The sequence below is a fragment of the Cicer arietinum genome, chromosome 8 (genome assembly GCF_000331145.2).
Source record: "Cicer arietinum cultivar CDC Frontier isolate Library 1 chromosome 8, Cicar.CDCFrontier_v2.0, whole genome shotgun sequence".
In the NCBI taxonomy this organism is placed as follows: domain Eukaryota; kingdom Viridiplantae; phylum Streptophyta; class Magnoliopsida; order Fabales; family Fabaceae; genus Cicer; species Cicer arietinum.
In genome coordinates, this window is record NC_021167.2 from 11,477,468 (window position 1) to 11,492,898 (window position 15,431).

General features: G+C 32.1%; 1 protein-coding gene across 1 annotated transcript; it reads left to right on the top strand.

Annotated features, from left to right (window-relative positions):
* The first annotated feature begins 2,743 nt into the window (after positions 1-2,743).
* On the top strand, positions 2,744-12,138 carry LOC101511639 (PH, RCC1 and FYVE domains-containing protein 1-like). Its single transcript, XM_004515062.4, has 9 exons — positions 2,744-3,286; positions 5,525-5,611; positions 6,311-6,400; positions 6,542-6,628; positions 6,734-6,853; positions 7,131-9,233; positions 9,466-9,612; positions 10,411-10,940; positions 11,628-12,138. Exons 1-9 carry the CDS (start codon positions 3,239-3,241, stop codon positions 11,779-11,781), a joined length of 3,366 nt encoding a protein of 1,121 aa, XP_004515119.1. The 5' UTR covers positions 2,744-3,238; the 3' UTR covers positions 11,782-12,138.
* The last annotated feature ends 3,293 nt before the right edge of the window (positions 12,139-15,431 follow it).

Consider the following 15,431-nt stretch of genomic DNA (forward strand, 5'->3'; position numbering starts at 1 on the left):
GCGAACGAATCAGTGATGAATGCGAACGAATCAGTGATGAAAAATCAGTGATGGATTCAGAATGGTTTTAGGGTTCTTGATTTTAGGGTTCAGAATGGTTTTAGGGTTCTTGATTTTAGGGTTCAGAATGGTTTTAGGGTTCTTGATTTTAGGGTTCAGAATGGTTTTAGGGTTCTTGATTTTAGGGTTCAGAATGGTTTTAGGGTTCTTGATTTTAGGGTTCAGAATGGTTTTAGGGTTCTTGATTGATGGATTCAGAATGGTTTTAGGGTTCTTGATTTTAGGGTTCATAATGGTTTTAGGGTTCTTGAGTGAATCCTTTTGATTTTGATTTGGGAAGGATTTTGGATTTTGGGTGTTTTTCTTTTAATTTAATTATAACAAATAAATTTTATTTGTAATAATAATTTTTAACAATTATAATATTGATTTTAAAAATATAAATTATATTTTTTAATTAGAAATAATATAATAATAATTTTATTCCACGTATGCGTCTGCCACATCAGCTTTTTTTTGACACGTCATTAAAAAAATGCCAACTCATGATGATTTGGACTCAAATTCTGTTTGGGGGACTAAAACTGGGGAGAAACAAAATGGGGGGACTACTTTCAATTTTCACCTATAATAGGGGGACCAAAAGTGCAATTAAGCCAAAAAAATTAAAGGAAGCTAGTAGTTGAAGGTTTTTTTTAACAGCTCTAGCTACAATCCAAACTGTAGTCTAGTTTATAAAATTTTATTTAGACATGTATGAAATTTTAAAACATCTTGCACCAGATCTTGATGAAATCTATAATAATTGAATTTTGTTTACTCTTTCTAATTTTTTGTGTTTTATTTTCATGATGTACAAAGGGAGCAATGACATATTGTTTATATCAACATGATTTTGTCTTGTATAAGAAGTGGTATAATTTTGACATCTCTTAAGTTATTTTAAAATAACATAAATAAATGTAACTTTTACAAAATAAAAAATTAGAGCCAATAGAGTATCATTGAGGGTTCTATAGCAAGATAAACTTCTACCTTAATTTTTCTTCTAATTGGAAGAACTTGACGTGACAAAGTGAGTTGTATTAAGATATCTTAACTAAGATAGTAGCATATGAATAAAAATTTGTTTCTTTCTTCAACCACCCACCCACAACCATTACATAAAAAAAAAGGGTTGTTTAAGAGTTGCATAATATTTTATCATTAAAGCAAAATGTATATGGATTGCATAAATATAATAGAACATATTAAGAACTACTTAATACTAGTAGTGTATGAAACTCAAAATGAGTTTGTTAAAAAATGACAATTGAAGTTTTTAGAAGTATCTCTTGATTTTTTTTTAAGAAAAAAAAAACTGAAGAATTTGTCATTTTCTCATTTATTTCAACCTTAGCCTAAACATGAACCAAACTGAATTTAATACATGGAGTACATTGCTACTAACATTTACATCTCAAATTTAATTCTCAGCCCCTTTCGAGGGGGGGACTACCAAAACATCCCCCTCTACCCTACGTGCCTCCCTCTCAAACACAATTTTGTCTTTTTATTTTTATTTTTTTATAACTTTTTCAATTCAATAATAATGAAAAACAAAATCAAGAATTGTACTTTCGGAATGTCCTTCTTAATCTTATTTATTTCCAACTAAGATTTCTTAGGAGTTTCTGACTTTCTTTGGACGATATGCATTGTACTTTCATAATAAAGTAAATAAATAAATTATATTTTTATTATTAGAATTTGAAGGAAAACCCGTTTACAAAGGCAAGTGTTGGGGAAGCAAACTTTAGGTTTCACGTGAATAAAATAAAGACAGAATGTACCCAAAAAAACAATAAAGACAAATAAGTCTACCAAATAAAGGGTAATTTTATTTATTTGTAAATAGTTAACCGTAAAAAATCTCAATTGAAATATAATACTCAACTTAATTTTACGAATAAATGAAATATTCATTTTATTAATTAAATACTAATCTCTTCAATTTTTTAAATAACTATTCATCATTTAAATAAAGGTAAGTTTGTCAAAATTATGATAAAAATGAGATTTAGTCTAAACGAAAATTACTTTAATTTCATACAACACTAAATAGTTTAATAGTATGTTTGGAAATTTGGTGAGAGTAGACATTGATTGTGATTTTCAATTGCAGCTTTAATATGGTCAAAACTTATCACCATTTTCCAAATACACAATAATTCGAATTGGAATGTCAAATTAATTAGAAGTATCAAGTTTAATTTTTTTGTCAAACAATAACATTTTATTAGATTTTATTTATTCATTGATTTAATCTATTTTTTAGTAAGTAAAAGTTATGAACTTATAACTATATATACAAATACAGTGAATATTTATTGATTTTATGATCAATTTTATGATGAGTTACTTTGTTTAATAATTTAATATAAATAATAAATTTTTTAAATCTAATTCAAATAAAAAATTCTTATTTAGTAAGTCAACTCTATAAATTTAAAACTATTTAATATTTTATTAAATAATTTTATATGAATGTATAATAAATTTTTTAAAATTATAAGAAAATATAGATGACTAACTTACATAGCTACAATTTTTAATTTATTTAAAAGTTTGCATACTTAATCATTACATTATATCAATAATCAATAATTAAATTAGTTAAATATATATATATATTTTGTCTAGAATAAATATATTAGTATTAAACGATAAAAGAATAGTAGAATTAGAATTTACTCATTTTTCTTCAGCTTTGACCAGTTGCACTTTTTACGTTCTCCAATTCTCTCTCTCACTTTGCCTCTTAGTCGTTTTTTTTTGTTTGAGTGTACTTTCATTTTTTTTTCTCTCTCCATTTTCTTCGCCGGTGCCGGCATTCGTCACCGGAATTCATCCCTGAAACCCCTTTCGTTACCTCAACTACCGGTTCCTTCGAAGAATTCGGATCAACCGGTTCAAAACTCGATTTTCTAACGGTCCAATTCAGTTTCACATGTTGAATTGAAAACAACAACAAGAAGCGAGTTTGACTTGGAATCGTGAAATTAGTTTCTTAGGTTTTGATTTTTTGCGAAGTGGAGTGGATCAGCGAGGTTCCTTTTAAGAGAGAGAGAGGTTTTGGTTTTTGATGTGAAGGTGAATGGTTGTTCAGAGAAGAAGTGATTGGAGTTGTTTATGATGACCGGAACTCCGGTAAGGGATCGGAGACGGTGGTGTCGTTTCGGTGAATCTCTCACATGGAATGGCAGATCTTGTTAGTTACGGGAATGCTGACCGTGACATTCACCAAGTAAGCTCTCTCTCCTTCTCTCTCTAGAAAGATTATTAGTTTGGTGTTTAAGTTACCAATTTTTGTGTCTAATTTTGATTTATTGTTTTAGTTTTTGTAGTAGTAGATTTGGTAGTAAGGAGAGTAGATCAAATAGAGGGTAGTCAACTCTCTCGAGGCGGAGGAAGACCTAGAAAAACTAGTAGGGAAGACCTAGAGATTTTTTTTTTCCCCTAAAAAACTATTAGTCAATATTATTAGTGTTTTGTTCAGGGCGGTGGATTGAACACGCGACCTCCTTATTACTCCACTTTCTTATATCCTGTAGGAAAGACTTGGAAATTCATGAGCTGGAAAAAGATATGATATATGATAGAACATAATGACGTTGTTTGTTCTATGTAGCTGACTCTAGTTAGTGGGATAAGGCTTGAGTGTGTTGTTTTAGTTTTTGTAGTGATATGAGAAATGGTTGATGTTTTTTGTTGGTTGGCATGTTATGATTGTGTATCGTGTTGCTTGTTTGAAATAATAATGGGAACTTTGAGGGATAGGAAGTATGGGGGAGCACAAATGGAGAGTGTTGCTGTTCTTGTTTTTATTTATTTTTATTATAAATATTAAATGTTCCATTTTTTGATTAAGTAGCTACGAGTCACATACACGAACACAATATTAACACCAACAGGTATACATCAAAAATAATTTAAGACAATAGAAGAGATTGAATGTAACCACCTCTGTCAGTGTCGTGTCGGTGTTAGACGCTGTTACATGTTGGACATTGGACATGTCTTCAATCTAAAGTTTTAGTGCTACAGAGTACAAAGTTAAATAGTGTCATTTTCAATCCTTTTAGAATTTAGTTCATTAAATGGTTTGATGCTTTATGAATTTCCATGGAATGTGGAATTTGAAAAACAAAATAAAGAGATACTGGTATGTATGGTTGTGTTTGAATGGGATGTAGCTGACGATAGATGCCTTTTTTATGACATTCCATAATGATAAAATGTAAGGCTGTCACACTCGAGAGTCAATGTAAATTGGTAGAAAGTCAAGCTTGTAAAGGCATAAGAATCTGTCCTTAATACAAAATAATGCTTTAAAGCATACCATACAACACTAAACCATTCCGCCAGACTAGAATTCACCAACATAGCATCAATGATTCACAATGATGAACAAATTCATAAATCACAAGATAGGTTCACACTCAGAACACAAAAAACATAACTGGTTCAAAGTTATGAACAAATTAACAAATCACAAGGGTCAAAAGTACTTAAAAGTAGAGGATGGCGGATCTGTGTTCCCCTTACCCTCATTGGCACTGGTTTCAGCTTGGTAGAGCCAGGTTCCAGCTCTTCTATGCTGAACTTATCATTCACCTTGTTGGTTTATGGTTTTATTGCATACTTGAATGCAAACTATATCCTCAAACTTGCGATTCTATGAAAGTCTACTCGAGTTTATACATAAACAGTTTTAAACCTTGTAAGTGAGTTAACTCAATTTTGATACCTGGAGTTTTAAACTCATTCTTAACTTGAGAGTTTGACAACCATGATAAAATGTTTTAGTGCAAATTTTTATAGTTCTTGGATTGTTTCAAATGGGATATTGAACTTTTCATCAATGTTATTGTGTTTACTTTAGGAAAATTCAATTTCGTGCACCTGAAAAATTGATTGCCCTAACCGAACCTTAGTGTTGTTGAAAGCAGCGCTAGAGCGCTCTAGGCGTAGCGGAATTGAACAAATTGCTATTGTTCTGTAATATGCTTCTTTGGACAATGTATTGTCAAATAGTGGCGCTATAGCACTGCACTGTAACGGATTTGAACAAACCACCATTTTCTGCGATAGGTGATTGATAACACTAACCTTTTATTATTGAGTTCTGAATGGAAGCTGAACATGTTTATTTATTGTTTGGACAACAGGTATTGTATACCTAAAAGTATGAAATATATGTAATCATCATTCAATATTTTCAACATGTAGTTTAGGCAAAATTAAGAAGGAACAGAGACTTTTTCATGGAGATTGAATCAATGTCATAATTTACTGGATTTCTTGTCGAATTTCAAAACATTTACTATATATATAAAAAAGGGCTTAAACTCTTCGTTTTTTTTTCATTTCTCCCTATCTAATATTCTAATGTATAGCTTGTACTAATTCTGCTGTTTGTTTGATCTTTTTGTTTTTTTTGTTTTCCTTTTCTGATTTACAATGTTAATTTTTCATCCTGCAGACATTGATTGCTTTGAAAAAGGGGGCTCAACTGCTTAAATATGGTCGTAAGGGAAAGCCAAAATTTTGTCCGTTTAGACTCTCCCATGTAAGTTTAATGAAAGCTTTTCTAGGAATTTGTTTTGGATTCTCTATATCGTTGTTTTTCTACCTTGTTGAACAGTAACTATTATCAACACGCTGGGAAAGATAGGTTGTTTTGATGTTCACTGATGTTATAATTATTTGCACAATATAGTATGCAAATACTTTTAATTTGTGTTCTTCATATTATATTCCTTGCATATGATGATGCATTGTTTTATGATTAATATTATTATTATTATTATTATTATTATTATTATTATTATTTATTTGGATTAAATTCTGAAAACCTGAGTGCTCTACTTTTTAATTTAATCAGTAGGAAGTGATTCTTAATTTGTGATTGCTTACTAATTTTCATGTGTTGACTTTTGTATCAGCTTCGCTTAATCTTTTTATGCTAATAATAATAATAATAGTCAATTCTTAAATTGAAATACTTTTGTTAGATTCAGTTCAGCTAACTGACTTGTTACTTGAGTAGCCTAGTTTTCTCATTTCAGAATTAGTGATAATGCTTCATAGTAGTGGTATTGTAGCTCTATTGATGGACAAATTTAATTCTTATGTGATGTGTGCTTTTTTAGTTGTATACCATGCTGCCTTGGTTGTAGAGTGTATTGCTAAACGCTCATGTACTGTAGGCTTGGAATTTACATGCATTTATTTCTATGTGTACATGTTAAAATATCTAAAACGGCAGGATGCATCATCTTTAATCTGGATTTCAAGTGGTGGCGAAAAAAATCTGAAGCTATCTTCTGTCTCACGAATCATTCCTGGACAAAGAACTGTGAGATTTCTGCACCTATAGTTGATATCATACTATGCCATGGAATTCTTTTTGATTAATGAAGTGATTTCAAAAAATAGTTCAATAAGCTTACATTCCTCTTTTCTTTTCTGTATATTAATATCCTTGATCTTTGAGCAGGCTGTTTTCCAACGGTACCTGCGTCCTGAGAAGGATTACGTGTCTTTCTCACTTATTTATAATAACGGAAAGCGATCCCTTGATTTGGTTAGTGACAGTTTATGTGACTCCATGTATAACTACAACATTATTTTGTTTTTTGTAATTTTCTGTATTTTCCATTTTAATAATTTCTGTGTTGTTTTTTCTTAGATTTGCAAAGATAAAGTTGAGGCAGATGTGTGGATTTCTGGTCTCAAAAGACTGATATCGTCTGGTCAAGGTGGTCGGTCAAAAATTGATGGATGGAGTGATGGGGGCCTTAATATTGATGTAAATAATACTCACCAACTTGTAGTTAAAGTTCATTTTAGCAGTGTTCTTGTGTTATGTTTTTTCTACTATATGTATTACCTCAAAACGTCATAGATCTACTTGAATCTTTATATGATGTGATTTTTTTCTCTCTTTATTTTTTGCGAAAAAAGAACGGATTGTACGCAAGTTTTCTGAATTCCTGTACTTTTATTGATACTGTTATGCTTCGTTATAGCTCTAATGCAATGCCTGTTTAGTTGCTTATAGTCCTTCCTCTCTCAATTAATTTCAGGATAGCAAAGACTTAACATCCAATAGTCCTAGTGAAAGTTCAGCGAGTGCGTCACTAGACATCAGTTCTCCTGACATTTCTGCGAGTCTTCCAAATACGTCACCAAAGTTCTTTCCGCCTGACACCACCTTAAATTCCGAAAGGTCACATGCACCATCAGACTCAACAAATATGCAAGTAAAAGGATCTAGTTCAGATACTGTTCGTGTTAGTGTTTCAAGTGCCCCCAGCACATCTAGTCATGGATCTGCACCCGATGACTATGATGCTCTGGGGGATGTATACATATGGGGGGAGATTATCTGTGAAACTGTGAAAGTCGGTGCTGATAAAAGTGTCCATTGTTTCAGCCCGAGGGCAGATGTGCTTCTCCCGAGACCACTGGAGTCCAATATAGTTTTAGATGTACAACATATAGCATGTGGTGTTAGACATGCTTCGTTAGTCACTCGGCAAGGTGAAGTTTTTACGTGGGGTGAAGAATCGGGAGGACGCCTTGGTCATGGTGTTGGGAAGAATGTGGTTCAACCTTGTCTAGTTGAAGCGTTGACTTCTACAACTGTTGATTTTGTTGCGTGCGGGGAGTTCCATTCCTGCGCTGTTACAATGACCGGGGAACTATATACATGGGGTGATGGTACTCATAATGCGGGGCTGCTTGGTCATGGATCTAATTTTAGTCAATGGATGCCAAAGAGAATTGAGGGTCCATTAGAGGGACTTCAAGTTTCATCTGTTGCTTGTGGTCCATGGCACACGGCCTTGATTACTTCAACGGGGAGGCTCTTCACATTTGGCGATGGAACGTTCGGTGTCTTGGGACATGGAGATCGGAAAAATGTTTCATATCCTAGAGAAGTGGAATCGTTATCAGGGTTGAGGACAATAGCCGTTGCATGTGGAGTGTGGCATACTGCAGCTGTTGTAGAGGTTATTGCAACGCAATCTATTGCTAGTTTATCGTCAGGTAAATTATTTACTTGGGGCGACGGAGACAAAAACCGTCTCGGGCATGGGGACAAAGAGGGACGGCTTAAACCAACTTGTGTGCCCGCAATTATTGATTATAATTTTCAAAAAATTGCTTGTGGCCACAGTTTGACAGTAGGGCTGACAACATCTGGACGTGTTTTTACCATGGGAAGTACCGTTTACGGTCAGCTTGGAAATACTCAGTCTGATGGAAAGCTGCCGTGCTTAGTTGGAGATAAGATTGCATCAGAGTCCATTGAAGAAATTGCTTGCGGTGCATATCATGTGGCTGTTTTAACATCCAAAAATGAAGTTTATACTTGGGGTAAGGGTTCAAATGGGAGATTAGGTCATGGAGATCTCGAAGATAGAAAAACACCAACTTTGGTTGAAGCATTGAAAGATAGACATGTGAAATTTATTGCATGTGGTTCAAACTACTCTGCCGCCGTATGCCTTCATAAGTGGGTATCCAGTGCTGAGCAGTCACAGTGCTCTGCTTGTAGACAAGCATTCGGCTTCACTCGAAAGAGGCACAATTGTTATAATTGCGGACTTGTGCATTGCCATTCATGTAGTTCAAGGAAAGTATTAAGAGCAGCACTGGCTCCTAATCCTGACAAGCCATATCGTGTGTGTGATTCTTGTTTCACCAAATTGAGCAAGGTTGCAGAAGCTAACAGTAATAATCAGAGGAATGCTTTGCCGCGTCTTTCAGGTGAAAACAAGGACAGGTTATTAGAAAAATCCGATTTAAGATTATCTAAAGTTGTTATTCCTTCAAATATGGATTTGATAAAGCAGCTAGATAACAAGGCAGCCAAACAAGGAAAGAAAGGTGATACGTTCTCGCTAGTTCGCAACTCTCAAACACCTTTGCTACAGCTGAAAGATGTTGTCTTCTCCACTGCTGTTGATCTGAGACGAACAGCTCCAACTCCAAGACCATTGATTGGATCATCAGGAGTAAGTTCTAGGTCCGTGTCCCCTTTCTCTAGAAGATCATGCCCTCCTCGCTCAGCTACACCTATTACAACAATGGCGGGGCTTTCCTTCTCCAAAAATGTTGCTGATGGTTTGAAAAAAACAAATGAACTTTTAAATCAAGAAGCAAATAAGTTACTTTCTCAGGTGCATTTTTGTTTCCCTTTCGAATCAAATATAAAAAATTCCGTCCATTATTGTTTTTCTCGATTTAAATGTTTGCTACCATTATGAGCCTGGCAAATGAACATTGCAAAATACATGCAGTATGACTTTGCTTAAATTGTGGGCGAAGTTAATTGGGTTGTATTTTCTTTCTTTTTTTCTTCTTCTGAATTTCTATAGTATCAAGAGAAGTCTAATTATTAGATCTCATTAGGTCGAGAGCCTGAAAAAGAGATGTGAGCTGCAAGAATTAGAGCTTCAAAGGTCTGCAAAAAAGATTCAAGAAGCTATTGCAGTAGCTACTGAGGAGTCTACTAAATGCAAAGCTGCAAAAGAAGTTATAAAGTCACTTACGGCACAGGTTTGTTTTTCGTTTAATTTACTTACTTCCTTTGAAGCCTTTCGAATGGTGTGTTGTCATATGATGCATTCTTATTTGCAGCTTCATTTTAAAAAAATTCGTCATTTGCTTTGGAATAATATGGACATCCTGATGAAACCATGTATAAAATATGGAATTTAATTTCATATTTTTTCTATCGGTAGCAAGATATTTAGAACCCAGTTTTTGTGGAACAGTTATCATTCATCATCGTGTTGCATGGAGTTTTAAAATTAATTTTCATTATTTTTTTATTTTGGTTTCACTGGTATATTAAAATAAAAATTGCATTATTTTATTTGTTGGGACCTGTTAGCAAATAAAATAATATCGGGTAATATTTTGATATTATTCTAATATATTGAGTTTATCCCTATCCCCTAGGATAAGTGGTCAATCTTAGCATATTTTAGATTATGTCGTACGATTTATTTCATAGCTCTTATTATTATTATTTATATCTTGATTTTCCTATTTATTTATGATTGAGTCTATGTATCCATTTTTTTTTACTCAAAATAAAATAGGGATTAGTATTAGTCTTTTGTATCAAGCCACTATGAAGTCAATATCAAATTATTATCAATAATATCCAAAGTTTTCATCTCTCTCTCTCTCTCTCTCTATTTTATTTAACATCTCATATCTTCAAATGCAGACAGGTTTGAGTCTCATTTGTAGACTGTTTACCCTTGTCTTTTTTAGAGTAAATTACCTCACATTTTCCTTTTTTCCTTTCATGCATTGAAAAGTAACCACACATTAATATTTTTTCAGCTGAAAGATCTTGCTGAGAGGCTTCCTTCTGAAGTTTATGATGCCGAAAAAATTAGACCAGCTTACCTTCCAAATGGTATCGGCTCCAATGGCGTTCACTATCCAGTTACAAATGGAGAGCGGCACTCAATAGCGGAATCAATTAGTGGCTCTAGTTTAGCCTCCATAGGACTCGAACCCTCTCTCTTTGACAGAACTGCACGTAATTTGCCAGGAGCCTATGGAACAAATCTCCACCAGCAAATCCAAGGCATTATGATCTCTAACGGGACCAGTAATTATCCAGATGTTAAATTGCCAAATGGCAGCAGCGTGATTCAGTCAAGTAGTAGTAGCATGTCAGATATTGTTGATGGTATGGATTCTGGGAATTTCCGTGATGACGCGAGTGGTTTGAAATCGACAACTGCATTGGCCACTAATAGCAATCAAGTTGAGGCAGAATGGATTGAACAGTATGAACCTGGTGTCTATATAACACTGGTGGCCATGCATGATGGAACAAGAGATCTGAAACGAGTGCGTTTCAGGTAAGAAAAATCCTTCACACGACCCAGTTATCTTTATCTGTTTCTACATTTATATTTGCTTCCCAACTTTATATAGTCTCACCGATATTTCACCGGCGTAGTGATTTACGCTGATAGGGATAGTAGAATATAAAAATTTGGACTTTTAACTATAATCTCTGACTCTTAGGTCATTGCTTTGTTTTAAAATTTGCATTGGGTCTAATGCTATCCTACAAAATTGACGTGTAAGGTGAGAGATGTCTCCCTTTTATGAACACATTTTCAGACCATATCTTATCCCATATGAGACTCTCAACAAATCCCCTTCACGCCCAGGATTGAACATTTACAGTGTTACCTGAGTGGTTTGGCAATTGGTAGTCTAACGAATACTATCTTAAAATTTGGATTGTGTCTAACTCAACCGACAATGTCAGCTTGTAAGGTGAAAGATGTCTCTCACATATAAATACATTTTCAAACCATATCTCATCTAATGTGAGACTCTCAACTCTTTGCTAATAATATTGTATCTTGGAGAGAGTCTGCATGACTAAATCTTTAAATAGACATTTTAGAGCTCTCCCTGAAACACACATCATTGTATTTGCTTATCATGGTATTTGCTTTAAGATAAGATGTTTAAATTGTCTTGTAATAGTTGAACTATGTATGTAATGTATTTGATGGTAAATGTGACTGCAGCCGGAGGAGATTTGGAGAGAACCAAGCCGAGAATTGGTGGTCAGAGAACCGAGAAAAGGTATACGAAAAATACAATGTTCGTAGCGTGGACAAGTCTTCTACCCAAGCAGCACATAGGGCAGAGGATGCTGGTTCTCCTGTGTCCCAAATTTAGGTAAAGTAGAGGGAGGAAAATTCTTCTTTAACCCCTTTTGTCACAATGAGGAAGTTGTAGGGAAGCAAAAATGAATATCAAGAAACCACTCAAACTCAGGAGTCTACGAAAACTCGTGGAGTGTCTGTAGACTCGACTCAAACTCGGGCAATTTTACAAGTTGGCTCGATTGTTTAACAATCATGGTTATATTATTTATTATGTCTATTCTTATTCTTATTCTCTTCACAATCTTTTTACCCTTTCCTTCTTTTTTTCCACAAATTAGTTGTCTCTTATATTGTAGTTTAGTGTATATAAAATCATCAGTTCACATAATTTCGGTGCAGGAACAACCCTTACCCATTTAACCTTTTATTTTCTTTGCTTGTTTTTCGTTGTTTCTAGCACACTTTGCCTTATGAGTATATTCCTATGCATTCAAATTCAAATATATACATGGTGATAGTTATTATATCATTCATTCATTTTTTTCTCTAAGAGATAATATTGTACTTGGTCTTACATAATTGGTTTTTCAGTGCCACCTTTTTTAAAAACAAAATAAATTGTTCCCATTTAGTGTATAATACTAGTAAACGTTGTCTTTGGTGCAATTTCAACCTTATCTTATAGATGTCAAACTTTTTGGATGGTTTTAAAAAAATGAAGGTTATGGTAACTTGTGATCATTTTTAAATGATAGATCGGGGATCGACAGCTATTTTGAAGAAGCAATGTGATTGATAAATTGTCCTATAAAACATAAATGTTTTAATGCTCTCAATTCTATTTCCTTTTGTTAAAGGAAAACAATTGTTTCCTGGTGTTTAGTTTCGACTTTCACATAAAATACGATCGAAACACTAACCATGACCGACAATTCTTGTTCAAAGTCTATTTATTTTTATAGGTGAACAGTTCATTAAAACACCAACGACGATTAATGACATTTATTGAAAATATAAGTTAACGATATTTTTGGTTTTATAGATGAGATAATTATTTAATTGATGTTAATTTAATAAAAAAATATAAAATTCAATTGTGTGAATTTTAACCGGTCCTCCATGGTGAGCACCCATCACTCTCTCATAGATTTTTTTTTTAAAATTTTTTTATAAAATTATTTTAATTTTTTAATTATATTAATTATTTCTTTATTAAATTATTTTTAATTATATTACTTCATTTTCTATAATTTATAATAAATACAATAATAAAAATATAAAATAATGTTTTCTTTTTAAAAATAAACTACTAAAACAATTTAAATTGTTGATATATTTAATATTACAATTAATTTTCTTAATCATCTTAATTTAGTTAATACACAGGGTAGAGGTAGTATAATTTGGTATTTGGTATCGTTGTAAATGTAACTCAACAAAATGAAGCCACTTGTATAACTTTCATAGGCTACCGACAAATTAACAGTAATTGTAGTAATTGTATCATGTTCACCCAATCAACAGATAAATTACCTCTAAATTTCAATGAATGGTCCTAATACTATTTTTTAACCAAATCTACTAAAAAATGAGATTAGCCACCCTTCAAATCCAAAAAAAATTAATATTAATAAACAATTTTTGACTTGGGGCTTGTCTTTGAAAATGTGTATCTATAATAGATAGTCTCACAAAGTCACATGAGGCTTTTGAAATTGAGACATGACACAAGATAGCTAAACCCTCCAACAAAGATATCATTTTGAGGAACCAATTAAAAGAAGTTTCTCACTCTTTTTCATAGAGTCAATTTTACTAAGTTTACATTTATTAAAAAATACTATAAATAAAAGAAAATAATAATCACTAAATTATTTTTATTAACGGTGTTTTCTTATTATTATTATTATTATTATTATTATTATTATTATTATTATTATTATTATTATTATTATTATAAAGTGAAATATAATATTTTAAAAATAATATATATTATTAGTTAGAAAGTACAAGATATTCTTTTTTTTTTGTTGGTAAAATTACCTTTATTGTGAGATGGAGGGAGTAAAACTTATGCAAGAATACACTAATTATTCTTGTGAGCTATAACTTGTAACCATGTGGAACATGCGACATATTTTAGTATGTTAGGTGGTCCAAGTGGATCTAGATTTGAGGATGGTGAGATGATCGGTGCGCTGGTGATTGGTTTGAGAGTGATAATCTACAATCAATTAAGTAAGTTTGTGTTTGAGAGTGATAATTTTTATGATTAGAATATTGTGTGCCTTTAATATGTGTTAGACATTCTTTTATAGGACATCTTTTAGAGTTTTTAGAATGAGTCTATTAGAATTATGATATTAGAATTATGAGTTGTATGATATGTGATATGTAGATTATTATATCATTTCAAACACGTGTTTTGAGTACTGATTGAAATAGACTAGTATGAGTGATGTTGTACGAAATAGACTAGTATGTGTGATGTTGTACGAACTTCTTTTGATGTGACTTTACTGATTGAAAACAATTTTAATTGGTGAATGAAACAATATCACTTAAATCTCCTTAAAGGACTGAACACACAACAACAAATAAAATTTGAAATGATTTGAATTGATAGTGTTGTGAGTGTTTAAAGATTGAGGAGTTAGTAAAAGATAAAGTGTTGAATTGACTACACATGACTAGAAAAAAATGTTATTTTTTAATTTTGGTCCAATATAATTGATTAACAATAAGAACTTAATCGAGTAAAAATAGAATTCTCTGATACAAGATCGCGCATTAATCAATTACTGCATATAAACTTATTGATTAATCAATAATATTATTTATTAATTAATTAACAATGTTTAAACAATTATTTACTATATCTAGCTATCCTATATCAATATCTAAACATTCAAACATCTAATAATTAACACAATTGAATCTTAAGATTTAAAAATAATTAATAAAAATTCGGGTGTTACATTTCTGATTCTCCCTACCCCACATCAAGTGCGACGAAAAATAAACACCCTCCTCTTTTTAAATAATACTAATATTTTAAAGATGAAAGTGTCACGCCACCTTTATTGAGCACTTAGGAAAACCATTTTTTTTAGCATATATGGTTAACTTGTATTTTTTTTTTCTAAAGAGTTTAACAATATAAAATTGCTCGTACAATTCTTAGTGCAACTTGTATTTTCTAACCAAACAATTAAAAGTAGTACAGATTGTAATAAAATTGATTATACATAGCATATGTTTGGTTTTATTAACAAAATCACTTTTGCAATATACTATATAATTTTTACAAAATTACAGTATTCACCGTAATTTTATCAATTTTATCGGGAAACCAACCATACACATAGTAATAGTAGATATGTACTTAACTAAATTTGCAGAGTATATCACTGGTTTCTCTATGCTTTCATACACAAGAGTTGTAATATAAAGTTAAACCACATAGTACATCTTGATACAAGTATGAGTGAACTTAAAACATATGTATTCCTATGTTTCATTCCTTAAAATTTCCTCAAAAGTGTCTAAAGGGAGAAAATAATACAGAGAATGTTAAAATAAAATTAATCATGATTAACTACAACAACATAAACTTTAATTACATACATTTGTGTGTGTTAACCTTCTGATACTCAAGAAAAATGAATCCTAATAATGCAAAGTTCAACTGAGAGATAAGTAAAATCTAACTAAAAATTG

Coding starts and splice junctions, on each gene's coding strand:
- LOC101511639 (XM_004515062.4), top strand. CDS start 3,239: ATGGCAGATCTTGTTAGTTACGGGAATGCTGACCGTGACATTCACCAA. Junction 6,401..6,541: donor TCATTCCTGGACAAAGAACT/GTGAGATTTCTG, acceptor ATCTTTGAGCAG/GCTGTTTTCCAACGGTACCT. Junction 9,613..10,410: donor TAAAGTCACTTACGGCACAG/GTTTGTTTTTCG, acceptor ATATTTTTTCAG/CTGAAAGATCTTGCTGAGAG.